The 17,872-nt window shown below is 59.1% G+C and overlaps 1 protein-coding gene across 3 annotated transcripts in view; it reads left to right on the plus strand.

Moving 5' to 3' along the window:
* Positions 1 to 17,872, plus strand: part of LOC130597068 (zinc finger protein 385C-like) — a 58,108-nt gene that overhangs the window by 23,281 nt on the left and 16,955 nt on the right. The window contains exons 1-2 of one of the 3 annotated variants that reach the window (XM_057405284.1): positions 14,343 to 14,431; positions 16,429 to 16,951. The exons of 1 other annotated variant lie outside the window; for it this stretch is intronic. In XM_057405284.1, coding sequence (XP_057261267.1) covers positions 14,415 to 14,431; positions 16,429 to 16,951 — 540 coding nt within the window. In that variant the 5' untranslated portion in view covers positions 14,343 to 14,414. Of the gene's footprint in view, positions 1 to 14,342; positions 14,432 to 16,428; positions 16,952 to 17,872 lie in introns of those variants that run through there. One more of the 3 variants, XM_057405283.1, reaches the window with a different exon arrangement.

Below are 17,872 nucleotides of genomic sequence, written 5' to 3' on the forward strand. Positions count from 1 at the left end.
GGCCATGGATCATACACCGGGGCTGGGAACTGCCTGATGTGGTGTCTGCCGCTGGCACTGTGGGTGCTCGGTGCCACTCAGCCCCGTGTTGCCTGTGCTGGGAGAGGGGCTGAACCCCCCCTCCCCAAGTCCAACCACCCACTGATGCCCTTCCAGCCTTGCCAAGAGAGCAAAGGACAAGCACTGGGAAAGCTCCGGGTCTGTGCTCCGGGGCTGCAGCGTGATGGCAGAGGTGGTGGGTGCTTGGTGCTGGGGGGCCCTGCTCCATCACGCTCCTCTTGGAGCCCTTTGCTGGCCAAGCCAGCACCTTTGGGTGCTGAGCAAGTGAACCTGCCCTCAGCCATGGGTGCAGTCACCCCTTGTCAGGCAGCTCCTGCCCAAGGCGCCTGCTCCGGCCATGGGCTCAGCCCAGCACAACCACGGCGAGCGCAGGGTGCATGGACCCTGGCACCACATCAGCGCTGGGGAGCCTTGGGAGGAGCAGGGGAGTTTGTAAAGACAAGGGATTAAATGAAATAATGGAGTCAGACAAAGCCGGGATGTTCCTCGGAGCGGGAATCTCTGTCTCATGCTGACATCCCTGCTACATCAAAGGCAGCTTTTCACAGCTCCATCTTCCCCCTTTCCCTCCGGCTTCTCTGAGCAGTGATTTCTGCAGAGGCTGCAATCGCTGGCGTTCCGTGGAGCAATGCTGTGGAGAGGCTGAGCTGGCAAACAGATGTGATAATCAGTATCATTACCATTTATTAGCTCGATGCCAGAAAGACCCCAACTTAAAAACAAATCATTGTTCGTGAGGCGTTCTCTTGCCGTGCAAATCACAGATCTCTGTTGTCTCGTGTTGAATTGCAGCAATTAGATAGGGGATGTCCACAGATGAAAGATGCTTTCGTGTTGCAGATGCCAGTTCAAATCCAACTGGGTCAAGAATGATTCAATTACTGCCTGGGGCTTTCAAGTGTGCCCAAGTGAGCTCAGTTTGCTCTTGGTGGCCTCGTGTTCCCACAGCAGGGGTTGGACCCCTCAGTTTGGTACTGAATGAGCGCCAAGAGCTGCAATACCCCAAACCTGGCTCATCCTCCAGTGGTTCTTGTGTGCTGGCAGAGGGCATGGGATGGGTTTGCTGCTTCCCTTTTTCCTTCTGGATCCTCTCAAGGGCTGCCCCTTGCAGGACGGGCTGAGCTGGAGCGTTTCATTTACCCCCTCACTGTTGAGTGCTCCCAGAAACGGCCGTTCCACCATGCCCCAAACCAGCCCTGGGATGGGAGGAGCAGCTCGTGCTCCCCTGCTGCTGGAGCCCGTGTCCCTGTGCCCTGTCCTGGCTTCCTGCAGATCCGAGCCCACAGCAGCTCATGCCCCTTGCCTGGGGACGGTGGGAAGGATGCTCCGTCCAGGAGCATCCATGAGCCCAGAGCCCACCTCAACCTGCTTCTCCCAGCCCCGGCCCAGACCGCCCGGGTCCGGCTGTGTCCCGGGGCTAATCCATGTCACGAGCTCTTCCTCTGCTCCCTGTTCCCTCCCCAGGGCTGCCTGGTGCCATCCCCGCTCCGCGGCAGCGCAGCCCCGATCTCGGGGCTCCTCTCCAAGGGCTGGATTCCGGTTCCCTGTTGGAGCTGGGCCGTGTCTGTGCGTGTCTGCAGGGCGGAAAAGGTCTGAGATGAGCAGGGAAATCGTGGTGACAGCGCCGGCATCGCGGGGACCCCAGGGGAACCTGCGCTCCTCTGGGAGCCGGGGCTCTTGTGCTGCACAGGGGGGTGCCAGCAGAGCCCCTGCCTTTGACAGAATGGGTGCTGGGTGCTGGGGGGGAGCCTGCTCCCGTTGAACGGCTCCTCCGTCAGTGCTCTGGGCTGGGCTGGGATAACCCTGCGGGTAAATGAGTCCTGAAGCCGCTCAGAGCATCCCCTGGGAAAGCAGAGCCCTGGCATGGGGGGAGCTGGTGGGTCTGAACAGGACAGTTCGGGTGGGGAGAGGGGAGAATTGGTTCCATTGCACTAAAGGCTCTTGTTATGCCAAAACCAAGCCAGTTTGGGAGGGGGAAAAGGGCCTGGGGGCTCCGTGTGAGCCCAAACCCTCCCCTGGGCACATCAGCCTTGTGCCAGCCCATTGACCTGGGGAAGACTGCTCCCTTTTTAAATCCTCTGGCAATACCCCATTCCGTTGCTCTCTCCATGCAAAGCCCAGCTCTTCGGCTTCTCATGGAGTCAGAGCTGCATCAGAACTCATCAGTGATTGTATTAAACCAGTAACTTCCACTAAAATTCAACTCTTGGCCAAAGGATGCTGTAGAGAAGCTCCCGGGCTCTGCTTGACCCACTGGTGTGTGATGCTCAGAGCGAGGAGGAGGTCGGGGCTGATGCTCTGGCTGTGTGTGCAGGAGGGGTTTGTCTTAAAGAGCAGATGAAGCCAGAAGATAACAAATGAAGCTGCTGTAAATCAAACCTAACCCGTAGGAGGGCTGGTGCCTGGGCCATGGGGGTCGTGACCATGGGAGGGGAGCGTGGAAAGCTGCGGCTTCTCAGTGTATTGAGGGGAAATGAGGGGGTCTGAGGACCTGGACCCGTGTCAGAGGGTAGGGAGGGTGCATAGGTCAGGGTGATGAATGAATGGGTGGTGGGAGGGACAGGGTCATTCTGAAGGGGAGACCTCGCTGGTGGCTGCGCACCGATGCTGGAGGCTGGCTTTTGGTGCTGGGCCAGTCCCCAGATTGTCTCCCTGGTGTGAAGCTGCTCTGACCTTCAAGAGGTGCTTCTTGGGAAGGGTGCAGTGGTCGTCAGCTGAGGATGCAGCATCACGCGGGGAGCAGGGAGCTTTGATCCAACACCCGGTCCTGTGCGGCCAATTCCTCCCTTGATAACGTGCCAGCCCAATTCCTGGTGATGCTTCCAGCCCCTGCTCCTTCCTTCCTTTTAAAATCCCCCTCGTCAAAAGGCTGTGATGGTTTCTGCGATAAAGGGGTTTAGTCCTTTGAGTTCTGGGAAGATGCAGCAGCCAGCACTGTATTCCCATGTGTCTCCTCTGCTGTGGGAGTTACTGGTGCCAGGGATGCTCAGAATGGGCTTGAATCACAGCCTGGGGTGTCCAGGGGGTACTCTGGGGTGGTTTGGTCTGTTCCCTATGGGACTGTGCGTGAATTCTGTGCAGTGGATGGAGGACGGATCCATACGGAGCAGCAGCGGTCCCTGCTCCGCGCTGCCTGCAGAGGCTGAGCTGTGCCCAGAAGATGCTGCTGGCGGCGGTGTTTCCTCCCCGCATCAGGAGGAAACTGCCTCGTGTTGTTTTTAAGCGCTGCATTTTGTGAGCCCGTCGTCCTCAATCTTGGATTTTGCTGTGATTTCCTTCCATTTGGTTTGCTTTCAAGTTGCCACAATAGCATTTTATGGCCACTTAGCTCAGGGCTGCGTCACACGTGGTCCTAATTAGAAGTGGATTAAGAGCAACGGGGAACGTGCGGCCATGGAATATTTCACAGTTTCCCATGTAGCATCGGCTCAGCAGATTTGGAAGAGGAAAAGCCTGGGATTTATTGTAAGTGGGGGGGGGGAAGATGCTAAAAGCATCAGCTGCCTGTGAGCAGGGCTCTGCTTGTTAGCGCCCTGCTTGATGGAACGTTTCACTCCTTAAATGTCCCTATGGAGAGGTGAGGATGTGCAGGACCTCAGTGTGCTGTTCCCAGTGACAAGGGCAGCCACTGCCCTGCTCCACTGTGGGAGAGGGGAAGCATCCCGCTGCATCCTGCTCCCATCAGCATGGATTAGAGGTGCTGGGTAAACCGCAGGCTGTGCGTGCGATGTCCATCCCGAAGACCACTGGGGCTGAAGGGATGGATGGGGACTGGGAAGGGGGACTTGTCCAGGATCTCCATGAGCAGCGAGGCTGGGAATGCAGCTCATCCCTTCCGGGCCCTGCTGTGCCTTGGGTTCACTGCTCCATCCTATGTGTGTGTGCTGCTCTCCCGGAGGAAGGGGGGGGAATGAGGGCTTAAAAGTGGGTGGCTGTGGAAAGGGGAGGTTGGGCTGAGCTGGATGAGGATGAGCAGAGGTTTGTGGGTAGTGTAAAGCTGTCACTGTGATTTAGGGCCGGCTGGTTAAACTGGTTTATGTTCCCAGACAGTAAGTCGTAAGCAATAGAAGATTTTCTGTGAAGAGCTGATCTGCCCTCGTCATGCTTTATGCTGTCTTTCCCAGGGTGATCTCTCCTCTTTATAACCCCGTGGTGCCATAACAGGGAGACAACCGCGTTCTGGCTATTGGACAAAGGGGACACGGAGCCCCAGAGGTGGGTCCATGCTGGGACCCTTGGCTCCCTCAACCAGAGCATGGGAGGCAGTTACCCTCGGTTGGAGCTGGGCTGCGTTTACCTGCAGTCATCGCGTGATCGCCTTGAATCAGGTTTCCCTCCCCGCTCTTGCCTTGGAGTTGTTGCTGTCTTCCGAAAGCAAACGCTGCTCCCGTTCACCTTTGGTATTTTCCACAGCCGTGGATTTAGGAAATGCTTTCGCTCATGCTGCCGTTGCCGTGTCAGAGAGAAGGTCTTGGTGCTGTGCAAAGGGTTTCTTCGGGCGCTTGGAGTGTGGTTGCAGGCGAAATCCTCTGCCCTGGTCCTTCTAGAGGGGCCCCTCTGAAATTGGATGGGAAAATGACGCTCTCGGAAGCTATTTCCAGGTGTAATTTCCATCTCTTTCCCCGATAATTAAACATTTTTAGGTCATCCCGTTTCTCCGCCCTATTTGCAGACCTGGCCTGGATGCCTTTGTAATTAGACGTGTCCCTGGGCAGGAGGATGAGCGCGGGAGGTGCTGGCTCTGCTCCTTTATTCAAGCACTTGCATGTCCTTGGGGCTCTTCGCTGAGGGATGGAGCAGCCCCCGTTTGACATCCCAGGCCTGGGGACGTGGCAGCTGCTCTCAGCAGTGACACCAGGGCAGCAGCAGTGGCCGTGCTGCTGAAGGGTCAGAATTCTGATCATAGGCATTGAAACCGTTTTAAGCTGTGGGGTTTTTTTTTGAGGTGGATCCTTACTAAAACGAGGGGGAAATGGTGTTTTAACACCTCCCCCTGCCACAAAACGGCCCTTAAGTAGGTTCCATCACAGTTTAAAGCTGCAGCTTCGCGCACGATGAAAGGGCGATATCGTTCCTCTGAAACAGCAAAGATTAAAGTGGCACGGGGAAGGAAAGCAGAGGTCTTTGGATGTTACCGTGGCTCTTAGGAACACAATGATACCAGACCTTCCCTTTGTGGGGAAAACTGAGGTTAAACCACTAATCCCTGGGGGGTGCACGTCCCCCCATCGCCACAGCCGAATGCATCCTTTTAGGTGGATAAAAGCAGAAACCTCCAGGAAGAATGAAAACATTGGGATGCTCTGATCCCGTTGGGGTGGGCACCTGCCCGCGGGCCGGGTCTGTTCATTAAGGGGGGTGTGTGGAATGTGAGCCACAAAACCCCATCTCTTTGTGCAGGAACCCCCCGGGGGGAGGATTTAGCCCTTCAAATGTGTTACCTTAATCCTGAGCAAACTCGGGAGCAGGAAAGGTCAGCGCCTTCCTCCCCAGCCCGGCGGGGATGCGCTGCCGGCGGCTGCTCCGCGCCTCAGCCTCTGCTTCTATGGGCTCAAGTTTCAGAGCAGAAGAAAACCAATACGGTTGCTGCAGGTGTATCCGTCCTGATCCTATCTGGCATCTTTCACCCCCAAATTATACCCTAAATCCTCGGTGAACAAAGTCAGCCAGAAAGGCGCTGGAGGGCTCAGCCGGGATGGGCAGGGGGGCAGCTTCCTGCTGGGTTTGATCCCTCTGTCTCCCGTGTTTACTGATGTGTTCATTGCCCAGTTCTGCTCCTTGTTTGCCAGCCTTTGGAGTCTAAGGTTGGGCAGAGCTTGTCCTGGTCATCTCTCAGTGGTTCTGGTGGTTAAACCATGGGCCCTTTACGCTCAGCCGGTGCAGTTTAACACTGCCCTCAGTAGGCTTCAGAGTAATCACTGTTGTGGTTCCCCAAGCCTGTCCTCACAAAGAGCCCAATGGCGTTAGGGACAGCCCGTGCCCAGACTGAGCCTGATGGCTCAGAGACCCGCTCTGCTTCCCAAGCACCATCCCAGCTCCTTCCCTCCCCTTCCCATTGAGCTGCTGCTGCAGGCACGGCTCGAGCAGACCTGCCCGAGCAAGCTCGGCTCGGCGCGGGCACAGGGAATGCTCCCCCTTTGACTGCATGGTTGGGACTTGCCTCTCCTGGGATGTTCATGATGAGCTGTGGGCTGCCGGGGGCTGTGGCTGTGCCGGGGCAGGCCCCGGTGCCGAGACACCTCTGGTTTCACCGCCGCTCCCTCCGTTGCTCCGCCATGGGGGCCCTGCACTGAGAGGCAGTGATTGCAGGGGGGTTGTAGCACCTGACACAGCGATGCCCGTGGCTTTGATTGAGTTTCGTGCCTCCCACGGTGTCACACAGGGATGGTGAAGCCGTTTGTCACGGCCCCAGGTGCCCTTTGCAGCAGTGAAGATGCTCAGCAGGAGAGGATGTGGCGGAAGAAGTGGTTGCGGGATTTGCTGCCTGGGTGCGGGGTGGCTGGTGATGCCCCCCAGTAGGGAGGGTGATGGGGGTCTGGGCATGGTGGGAGGGTTTGTGCCGCTGCCATGGGGTCCACATGCAAATATAGCAAGCTATGCACCAGCCGGGCCCACGCTGCATGGCCGGGAAATTCCAGGGATCCGCTGCGGCCGGGCAGGAGGCGTTAATGGCCGGGGTCTGTAATCAGTACCTGCAATTAGCCTCTGCTCCCGCTGGCCTCAAAGCTCTGCCATAAACCACAGTCCCACGCTGCCATTCCTCATTCCCACCCCTCCCTGTCATGCCAGCTCGACCCTTCTCAGCTCAGCTGGGATGTGCCTGCCCGGCCGGGATCAACTCAGCAATGGGCCATAGAACCAACTGGGTTGGAAAAGACCTTTGAGACCATCATGGCCAACCGTTACACCAGCACCGCCAAGAGCACCACTAACCCTTGTCACTGGCTGGTCAGGGCTGGGGTGAGTGAGGATGGAGGATGCGGTGAGGGGTTCAGGGCTGTCTATTGGTCTGGCTGGTCCTTGCCAGTGGGACTGGAAGTTGAGATATGCCAAACTTGCCAATGGCTTGTGGTTGTTGCAGGCAAAAGAAGAGCCCCTGAGTGGTTGTGAGCCCCCTGGTCCTCCTGGTCCTGATACCCCCACCTCCCCTCTGCTTGATGCTCACTTGTGGTAACGCCACATTGCTGATGACATTGAACATATTAATATAGGGTTTAAATAGCCTGGGGAGGCCGGTACCAGGCAGCACGGGCCCACATGTTGACCCCAGATTAGTGAGCACTGGGGCTAAACCAGTGGCTGCTGCTCAGGGCCCTTAGAGCATCACCTGAATGTATGCCTGGTGCTGCCCAGTGGGTACTGGGAGAAGGACCCATGGATGCCCCAATCCACAGCACCATGCAGTGGGGCCCAACGGCTCTGGGTGCTTTTCAGAGCACCAAAATGCTGGAATCTACCCCAGAAGCGTCTGGTCCAGCTGCAGTGCCTGGGGAGGTGATTTGGCATCTCATGGTTTACAGCTTTGGTTTTGCTCTGCTGAAGGAGAGAGCTTCTGCCCCACTCCTTGTGTTGTTTCACTAAAGGGAAGCACTGAAATCCCTGCCTGTTTTCCCTGTCTCCCTTTTGGAGGGGAGAGACAGCTGTTTCCTCCTTTCACAGGCAGGTTTTCCCTCTTCTAAGGGCACCATGCAGCCAAGTTGGGAGCCTCCTCTCACGCTGCTGCTCTTGGGCCTGAACCCCGAAAGCCGAGGGGTGCACTGGGGACTGGAGTGGGGGAAGCATGGCAGCGGTGCGGGATGTGCTGGGCTTCCCGGGCAGTCTGGAGTGATGCCGGTCAGGGGGATGCTTGGCTCAGCCTCTTCCCACCACCGTGCGCCTGCAACGATGGGATTTCTGGGGAGCAGCTCCCAGAAAGGGTCGGTGCCGCTGCGGCGCCCCCCTCCCCAAGCAGGGAGACCCAGCTTGGGGCCCTAAAACCAGCGCCCTGGGGGGCTCCGGTGCTCCCGCTTGTAGGCTCCCTCCTCCCGCCCGGAGCTCCCCTTCTGTGGCTTTGGGGGGCCGGCCCCCCTCCCGCTCCCCTCCCCTCCGTTTCCATCTCAATACCCGGCACCTCCGGCGGCTTTTGCGCTCGGGCTCCGGCCAAGGAGGGGCCGGACGCGCGGGTGAGGGGCTCGCATCGCTCGGCGGCTTTAACCTGCTCATTTGGAGGGGGTGCGCGGCTGGGCGGGGGCTGCGGGCGAGTCCTGCCCTGCCCTGCCCGCAGCTCTGCCCGCCCTGCCCGCACCCAGCCGGGCGAGCGGGAGGCAGCAGCAGCAGCAGCAGCGCCGAGGGGACGCAGCCGGATCCAAAATGCTCCTAGGTGGGTGAAGCGCAACTTCCCCCCCCCCAGCGGAGCAACTGGGGGGGGGAGCGGGGTCCCCCCTGGACCGGGGGGAGCGCGGTTTGTCGGGGCGGGGGTCGGGGAGCTCGCCGTGCTCCTGTCCCGGGCATGGGATGCTCCGGAGCCCGTCCGAGCGCTCCGGCGAGCAGCGGCTTCCACCGAGTTACTTGAGCTTGGGAAAAGGGCGATAAATCACGGCGCGAGTTGTGCTTTAAGGGAGAAAATACATCTGGTGGTTTCTTCTCTCCGGGGTAGCTCGGCTGAGGTCATGGGGAAGGGGGGGGATCTTTTCACCCCGTTGCAATTTTGACCACAGAATAGTGAAAATTTGAGGTGGGTTCTTTAGTGCTGGGGAAGAGCTCCAGGAAGGCGCGGGGCTGGAGGAGCCCGGGCTCGGAGCGAGGGGTTGAGCAGCATCCAACCGTGATTCACCTGCGGGGTCCCCATCCCACTCCCATCAGGGCTCCCCACCCCAAACCACCCTCGTGAGGTTTCCTTCTTCCTAAGCAAACCGGGTCGCTGCCGTTCCCTGCCCGAAAACCCATTTAAAGAGCTGGTTCTTTTTATTTGCATCAACAAAATGGTCCCTCCAGCCCCGGCGCACACGCAGCCCGTTCCTCGGCTCCAGCCTGCACATCCTGATGACTTGCGGGGCTCAAGCTGAGTTTGAATCACTGCATCGCATTGATTTCCCCCCCCCCCCAGGGCTGCAAAAAGAGGCAGAAAAAGGTCGTGGGCTCGCAGGGCTTCCTCTTGCCCTTGCTCTTTGTTCGGGTGTCAGCTCCAGCTCGTGTTCCTGCTGCACTCGTGATGAGAATGCTTGGGTGGTTTTGAGGGGGAGTGTGGGGCCGGCAGCGCCTCTGTGGGGGGAAGCGGCTGTTGGGGGTGCAGTCGGTGCCTCGCTGCCGTGGGCTCGGGGGGCTGCGGCCGCAGAGGGAGCGTGGCGCTGCTCGAGGACCCGTTCCATGCCCAGAGCCAGGGCTGGGCATTTCGGTGGGTTTATTCCCGGTGTGCTGGGTCTCTCCATGCATGTCCGTGTGCATGCGGGGTGCACATACGTGTGAGCATGTGCGTGCCTGCATGCCTCCAGGCACCGGAGGTAAAACGAGTGCCCTCTCACTGGTGTGCACTTGTCGGTCCGGGGGTGGCACGGCGGATGGGGCTCCTCCGGGGTGCCCGCTCTGCCCTTCCTCCAGCCTTGCCCCTCGGCTGGCTCCTGGGATCGCTTGGATTGTCCTAACAGTGTGAAACGCAGCCTTTCCCCTGCGAGCTGCCTTTGGCTGCACCTCCGGAGCGTGTGGTGCTGCCCGGGGTGTTCAGCTGGGATACTTGTCAGGCAGAGCAGGTTTAAAACCAAAGAACCCGAAGACCAGCAACAAAAATAACCCCAACCCGAACCTGGGTTTAGCTTTGCGGTCTCAAATATGCCTGAAATGTTGCAAAGCCTCTAAAGCTTCAATTCTGAACCGGGCTCTCGCTGGTGATCTCTGCGCCGCAGCCGTGGAGCCCTGCGTAGAGAAACGCGGTACTTTGGAAGGTGTTCGTGCTGTGGCTGCTCGCTGTGAGCGCTCCGCGTCCTCTCCCCGCTGTGATTTAAACAGCCCTTAAGAACCAAACGGGAACCCGGAGCCCCGCGGCTCCGCTCGGTGCTGGGCCCTGGTGCTGCTCTGGGTTTGCTCCTATTAACTGCCAGCTTAATGAGGCTCCTCTCTGCCGCTGTGGGGGTAAATGGGGAAGGGAGCCTGTCCCCGCTCAAACTGGGTTTGCTTTGGGGCTCCTCCATCGGGTGGTGGGACTGGGGTTGCTCTGGGTGGGTTTCCCTGTGCGTGCAGCACTGATTTTCTTGCCAGGGGCTCGCACCAAGGAATGACCTGGGGAGAGCATCAGTCTCCTGGTTTCAACCCTGAGCTCGCCCAGCCGGGGCTCTGAGCTACTCCGACAGCCTCAGCCTCCCCTTCGGAGTATTTTTAGACCAAGCTGTCATCTAATCTTGACCTCCAGTATGATGTGGGTTAGAAAATGTCACAGCACTGGCCAAGGGTATCATTCACCATCTACTTTTTAGATGGTTTGTAATGATACCTCACCTGGAGTAACGAGGGGCGAACGGGGCTTTAAAGAAACCTGGACTTGGCTGAAGCTTCTGCTGCTGGCACTGGGGCTTTGGGGGTCCCTTCCAGAACCCATCCTCATGTCCCAGAGCCCCGATGACCACAGGGGTAGGGCATGCAGCACATGGGTGCAGGAGTGGGCTGCGGTGCCCCCTCCGCTCCGAAGTGATGCTGTTGGCATGGCCTGGGTGGGAGTTGCGGAAATGACAATGAAATACCAGGGGTAGGAAAGAGAAACCTAATTAAAATATAATGACAGATGTGTTGTCATCGTCCGACCCTGGCAGGGCCAGGACAGGGGGGTCTGTGCGCGTCTGAGCTGTCAGCACAAATGTGATGGATGCTGAGCTCCCAGAAAACAGTGCTGGGGAGCACGGAGCAGGGGCTTTGCCTTTGGGAAAACCTTTGGGGTGAGCCTGTAAATGGATTGGGGTTTGAAAGTCCCTTTGGCCTCCCAGGACTTACAGCCCTGAAGTCAGAGCCAGTGGGACCCCTGCAAGGGGGATGATTCCCTTTGTACCCCCCTGAGCTTCAGGTGCTTCAATAAGAGAAACCATTTTCACTGCTCACAGTGAAAACTGTGTTGGCTTCAAGAGGCTGGCGGAGACAGGAGCCCCTTCCTTTGTTCCCAATTGGTTATTTAGCCGGAATGGTGAGAAAGCATCAATTGGAGTTATTGGGTTTTTCCCTTTTCATTTTGGTCGCTCGCTCCCTGTACAGAATGAAGTGGACTTACCCGTAATTGCTCTGATTTAAACGATGCCCTGGATAAAGACTGAACTACCCGGGGCTCCAGTCTCCCCCCTGAGCTTCCCATCCTTCAGGAGCACCCTGACCTGTCCCCCACCACCCCAGAGGAGGTGGTGATGGTGGGGAGGGCAGGGCTTTTGGGGGAGCAGAGCCCAAATCGGTTCAATACTCGCTGCCTCCATCCTGCTCCTGTGCCAGGTTAGAATGAGCCCAGCTCCCTCCCGAGCTCCTTGGTACTGGTCCCAGCAGGATGCAGGGGATGCTAAAGGATTGGGGCTGGGTGGATGCTGGACGGCTGCTCATTGCTACATGGGGAGATCTGGGAATTAAGATCCAAGGAGAGGTGGGCTGGATGCTTGTGGACATGGGGGAGGAAAAGAAGCTGGATAGAGCAAGACCTCCACCCAGTTTTGCCCCTTAGACATGGTTTAGTGCATCGGTTTTGCAGGGTTATGGCTTGGGGCAGCTCCTGGGGTGCTGGATGCAGCCGAGGTGCCTTTTGAGGACCAGGATCAATTGGGAGGGAGGGAAATCTCCTTGTCTTCTGCTCTTGCTCCTTGACAAAAAGGCTCTGCTGCTTTGTGGGGGGAACACCGCCCCTGTATCTGCTTGGAAGAGCATCAGGCTGGGGGGGGGGGGGGGGGCAAAATAAGCACTGCCCCCCAGCTGGCCAAAGCGCCCTGTCTGTGGCCATGCCCTGAGTTTGCAGATGTCATAGAATCACAGAATAGTTAGGGTTGGAAAGGACCTTAAGGTCATCATGTTCCAAATGTCGTTTGAGCTGGTTTCAGGGCTGATCCCTGCCAGCTCGACTCACGCAGCAGAAGGTTGTGACAAGAGGAGGGAGGCAGTGTCCTGCAAGCTGGTAGTGACTGGGGGGCTCCTTCTCCAGCAGCACCCCATGGTCCCCGCTCCTCTGCCCCCCCCCCCAAGGACCAGAGCCCCTGTGCAGCACTGACCTTGTGTGATGGGTGGCAGGAGGGTGGCCGCTGGAGCTGGGTGCTGTGAGGGGATGGGGCTCAGTGGGGTTTGCAGCTCGGGAGCACCAGGAACTGCTCTTCCCTGTTGGAAAAGTGAGGTCATTCCCCAGGGGCTGAGATGGCTCAAAGCAGAGAAGGCAACCAAGACCCTATGAATGCGTTTGGACTCGGGGATTTAATACCCTTGGGATAACGTGGCTGGGATTTCAATCCCTCCTGTTCAGCTTCTTGTCGGCACAATGACAAACCCTCGGGACCGCGGCCGTGGGGCTGGAGCATTGGTGGGGGGGTTGCCAGGATCCATCCCTTTGGCAGCACCGTTGGATGCTCCGTGCCCCGGGTTTGGTTCGAATGGAAAGTGTGGCTCATGGCAGCAGCCGCGCTGATGATGAATGCACTCGTGCTGCCGGGCACCTGCCCGCCCGCCTGTCACCGAAGGGAAAATAGCCCCGATGGAGCCAACGCAAGCTCTTGCTGCAGCACGGGGGCCAACAGCAGCGTTCCCGTGTCCGTTCCTTTGGGAATGACGGCCGGCATCCTGCGGGGATAGGGCAGGGGCGTCCTGCAAGCGCTGCCCCCCATCCCTGGTAGAGCTGGAGGCTCCCAGCAGGAAGGTGGATGTTGGGAGCCCCAGGGCAGGGTCCTTGGAGCTGTGGCCGTGCTGGGTGAGGAGCTGGGTGCTGCTGTAGTTGATCTACCCGGTGGGGCTTTTGGTTCCTGCCTGGATTCCTGTTGCTTCTTTTGTTTCCCTGCCTGGCTCCCTTTGGCTCCTGATAACGTGTACCTGGTGTGGTGAAAGCGGAGGGGAAGGTGGGCAGGGAGTGCTTTTGCCAACCCCCCCCTGTTTTCCAGGACTTGGATGGGGGTCCTTGGTGCTCTCCATCCCTCTGCTCTGCGTTTGGGTGCCACTCCCGGCTCCGGATGCTGGGAAACAGGGGATGGGGCAGCCTCCAGCCCGAAAACTCATTAAAAAGCCTAAGTCCCCTTTTCTCGCCTGCATTAGCACAAGAATAAATAGTGCATATTTTCAGCCCTGGGAGCCCCGTCTCTGGTTTCACCCAGCTCCTGTTAGCATTAACCCTGGGCTGAGGTGCAGGGCAGGAATGTCCTGAGCGCAGGAAGAGCCTCGGGACATGCGGGGGAGCCTAAAGAGAGGAATTCACTTGGGGGCCCCATCCCCTCCCTAATGCGGAGCCAGCCTGAGCCAGGTACAATGGAGCCCCTAATCCCGGCTCTCGCCGTGGGGCCGCAGCTCTGCAGTGGGAGCATCCCCCAACGCCGGACACCGTGTCCAGGCTGAGGAGCAGGGGGGATGTCCCCATCCTGCGGGATTCTGGTGTGCTCAGGAGCCGTGTTTGAGGGAAGCAGAGGCGGTGTAGCTGAGGGGCTCTAAATTTCACTGCGTTTAGTGCTAAAAGGAGTTTTGCTTGGCACGAGAGGAGCCGCAATGCTCAGTGGGGAGCCCCACTGTGAGGGGTGGGTGCCAGGCTCACAGCTCTGGACCAGCAGCGCTGTTAAATGGGGTTTGAGCTGAAGCTGGGTCCGTGTCCTACCGTGGTGGTCCCCAGAGGCTCAAACCTGGATATTGCCGAAGCCCATCACCGGTGGCCAGGGCTAGGACCTGCTTTCCTGGTCCTGGCTCTGCCCAGCCCCTGGGGCACCCATCCTGGCTGATGCAAACGCTATTGCAGCTCCTCCTGCTGCGTGTGTTGGGGGGGGGGGTCCCATCGCCTTTGCCCTCCCCAAGGGATGGGATCCCAGCAGGGGGGCACGCACAGGGCGCATCCTCCCCAGCTCACCCGGCCCCCGCGTCCACCGCATCCCTCCCCACGGCCGAGCCCCGGCTTTCCCCGGCCACCGCTAGTGGCCACTGCCGCCGTGGGCTGCCGGGAGCATCGGCGGAGCCAGAGAGTCCCCGCAGCAAGATGGCAGCTCCCGTGCGCCCGTGAGCGCGGCGGCGGCCGCCGAGGCTTTGTTCCCCGCCCGCGGATGCCGCTCGGATGCGTTATGGTCCCGTTGGCTTCGCGCTCGTTGGGTCGGGGCCGGGCTTTGTAAATTAGGTTTCGTTTTGGGTTTTCCTATTTAAGAACCCCAAACCTGGGAAGTTTGCGAGCCCCCCTCACCCCAAAGCTTATGGCAGCCTTTACATGGTACGTATGCAGGGGGAGGGCTGGCTGCGCGGGGCTGGGTGCCGAGGTCGCGCATTAGGTGAGGGCTGATGAGGGCTCGTCCTCCTGCGAGTGAATCCTGATCCTGCCCGAACTTCCCCGCAGACGGTGCTGTGCCCTGCGGGGGGACCAGCGGGATGGGGGGGTACCTGGTGTCACCCCCTCCTGCCCTGCTGCTTCTCCCCATGGCCAGCAGCAGCCCGGGAGCGATGCGCACGGTGCAGTGAAGGAGCCAGCGCTGGTGCCGGTGCGCAGCGGGTGCTGTGGGCAGGGATGCTCCATCCCCAGCTCTCCCCACAGACCCTCAGTGCTGTTTGGGGTTTTTGCTTCCCAAGGTTTTGCTGGAGCCAGTGCTGGGGTAGGTAGGGACAGGTTTGGGAGTGAATGGGGTCTGTGACAGGGAGGGAACGGAGGAATCAGTCCCCTCCTCGGGCCACGCAAGGGGACACTGAGCTCAATGCCTGCCCCGTGCAGGGATCGGGGTAGTGGGGCTGGGGCAGGTTGGGCTCACGAGCCATGAGTGAGGCTGTGCCTGCAGCTCGCTCCTGCTCGGGGGTGAGCCACAAAGCTCCTGGGGCACAGCAGGAGCACTGCTGCAATCCCAGCCCTGCAGAGCCCGTGTCCCTGGGGAATGTCTGATGGGGAAGCATTCGGCAGGACGGGGCTGGGCTTTGGCTCTCCTTGGCAAGTCCGTTGCAGCTCCCGGTTAACGTGCTGCTGAGGACACGCTGCTCCGGCCGGTGCCCGGCAGCTCTGGGATGGACAAGGAGGTGGAGGCAGCTTTGTTGGGAGCTGTGGGAATCATCCCCTGGGTGCTCCTGGCTGCACCGTGCCGAGGCATGGGAAGCAAAGGAACCCATGTTAAACAGACCAAGAGCAGGGTGCAGAGGGAACCCATGTGCCTGTTGTGAGCCTCGGAAGCTTTTGCTGCTGACTGTGCTTAGAGCTGAGGTTTGGGTTAGCAAAGCCCGACTGTGACCTGGGCTGGCTGCAGTGCCCAGGGCAGCCCGAGGGGAGCCCCTGCCCCAAGGGGATGGACACCTCAGGCAGGAGGGGTTCCCCTTCCCGAGGGGCTGTGGAAGCAGCTCTGGCTCTTGGGGCAAACCCCAAGTTCCTCCTGGGTTTCTCAGCCATGCTCTGCCCTGTGCTGCTCCTGCATGGCCTCGTTTGCCTCCGTTTTCCTCCCTGCTTGGTTCTCCCCCTTCCCCACCCTCTGCTGGGTTCCTCCTCTTCCTCTTCCCACTGCTTTTATCGAGGTTCAGGGTTGGTTTTCAATCCAGTGCATGGAGGAATGCAAGGACTGGGCTGAGAGGGGCTTGAATATAGGGAGGGGTTTAAGTGGACACTTACATACTCCAGCTACCTGCTTTCAGTGTGTAAGTGCTTTCAGCCTCTGGGCTATAGGAGGTGTTTGGAGCCCTGGCTGGAGAGAGTCCAGGGCACTGACTGCAGAGCATGGCCCTGCCGCCACCAGATGTGACTCGGGCAATTTATGGGGTAGAGACAAGCAAGGGATGAACGCGAACACCCATGAGCACGTGTTTCTGCCGGCCTCCAAGTCACCCTCGTGCAGCTCCAGGGCTCTGGCACTCGCTGTCAGCAGCGGGTGCTGCCCTTTGTGGGGCTGGATGCTTGTTTTGAGGAGCATCAGCTGCATCGCGGGGGTCCGCTGCGATGGGGAGCGTGCTTGGGTGTCCCTGTGGTCACGCAGCGCGTGCGAGGTGCCGGTGCCACCGCTGACACCGCGAGCCCCCAGTGGCACCCCAGAGGCTGCCGGTGGGGCCCTGCCGCTGCGTTAGCAGCCAGGAATAAACGGTGAGCGCAGGCGGAGGTTTGCAGGGCCCTAATCCCTTTCCCTTGTGTCTCTTTCGTCTCCAGTCGGACCAGGAGAGTTGTAATAGACCTTCTTACTAAAATTAAGTGTAGAGGCTGCTCCTGCAAGGCACGGTTCAGTTCATCTGTAGCGTTTGATTTCCCAGCCCCAGCAATATGGTGCCTCCAGGGAAAAAGCCAGCTGGGGAAACTTCCAATTCCAATAAAAAGTGTAAGCGCTATTTCAATGAGCACTGGAAGGAGGAATTTACCTGGCTCGAGTTTGACTATGAGCGGAAACTCATGTTTTGCCTAGAGTGTCGGCAGGCGCTGGTGAAGAACAAGCACGGTAAAGCCGAGAACGCCTTTACCGTGGGCACGGACAACTTCCAGCGCCACGCGCTGCTGCGGCACGTCACGTCGGGCGCGCACCGGCAGGCGCTGGCCGTCAACCGGGAGCAGTCGGCTTTGGAGAGCCGCGTGCCCCCGGAGCTGCGCCCGGTCCTCAAGGCGGAGGTGAACCCGGCGAAGGTGGCCGTGCTCGCCACCGTCTACTGGATGGCGAAGGAGGACGTCCCGCGGGAGCAGTGCTCCTCCCTGCTCGACCTGCAGAAGTTCAACCTGTGCCAGGCGCTGCTGGCCTCTGAGCACAGCCAGTTCTACCACCCCGGCTGCGCCAGGGAGATGCAGGTGTGTATGGCCGGGGCTCCGCACCCACAGCGGCTGCAAGGATGCAGAGAGGGGCTCTTGGTCAGGGGCTGCAGCGATAGGACAAGGGGTGATGGGTTCAGACTGGAAGAGGGGGGATTCAGGTTAGATGTAAGCAAGAAGTTCTTCCCTGCGAGGGTGTCAGGGTGCTGGCACAGGATACCCAGAGAAGTGGTGAATGCTCCATCCATGTGATTCTGTGCTTCAGGCCAGACGGTGCCGCACGGCTGCCTGCACCCACCGCACTCAGCAGCATGGGTTGGGTGCCCTGACTTTGCAGTGCGGTCACTGGATCCTCCTGGAGATGAGGGCCCAGGAGGGACGGAGGTGGGAGCAGTGGCAGGAGGCCAGGCAGGAGCTGGGGTCTCTGGCTCACAGGCACAGCAGGGTTGACTGCGTTTGCTGATGGGCAGATCTTCATCCTGGTCCTTGCGCAGGTAAATGTGCCCCATGGCACCAGGGTACATCCGTGATAAGCTTGGGACCTGAGACCATGGGGGAGCTGGGAGATGCTGCTCTTCTCCAGGACTTCCAGTGGAGACTGAAAGTTCCTCCTCATTAAACATCAAGGTGGCACTTTCTCAGCATCATTCCCTCATCTGGCAAACCAGGTGATGGGCTCTGTTGAAGGAGCTTGAGCCTCATGGTCACGGGTCTGTCTCAGGGAGTCCAGGAGCATCCTTTCCTGTCGGAGCCTGCCAGGCTGCTTGAAGGATGAAGGCTCAGGAGCTCAATTAGCACATGAGCACTGTGGGTTTTTCCTCTTTTGCCCTAAACCCAGTGATCAGAAAGATCAAGGAGCTGGAGAGTTTAGAAAGGATTTTCTTAATTTCACAAACGGTTCATGCCTCTTCAAATCAAATTAATTTTTTAGTGAGTCTTGGCCATTTTCCAGCCCTTTTA

This window comes from Pezoporus wallicus, unplaced genomic scaffold (genome assembly GCF_028554395.1).
Source record: "Pezoporus wallicus isolate ANWC-B61680 ecotype Strahan unplaced genomic scaffold, APGP_CSIRO_Pwel_v1 contig_14230, whole genome shotgun sequence".
NCBI lineage: Eukaryota > Metazoa > Chordata > Aves > Psittaciformes > Psittacidae > Pezoporus > Pezoporus wallicus.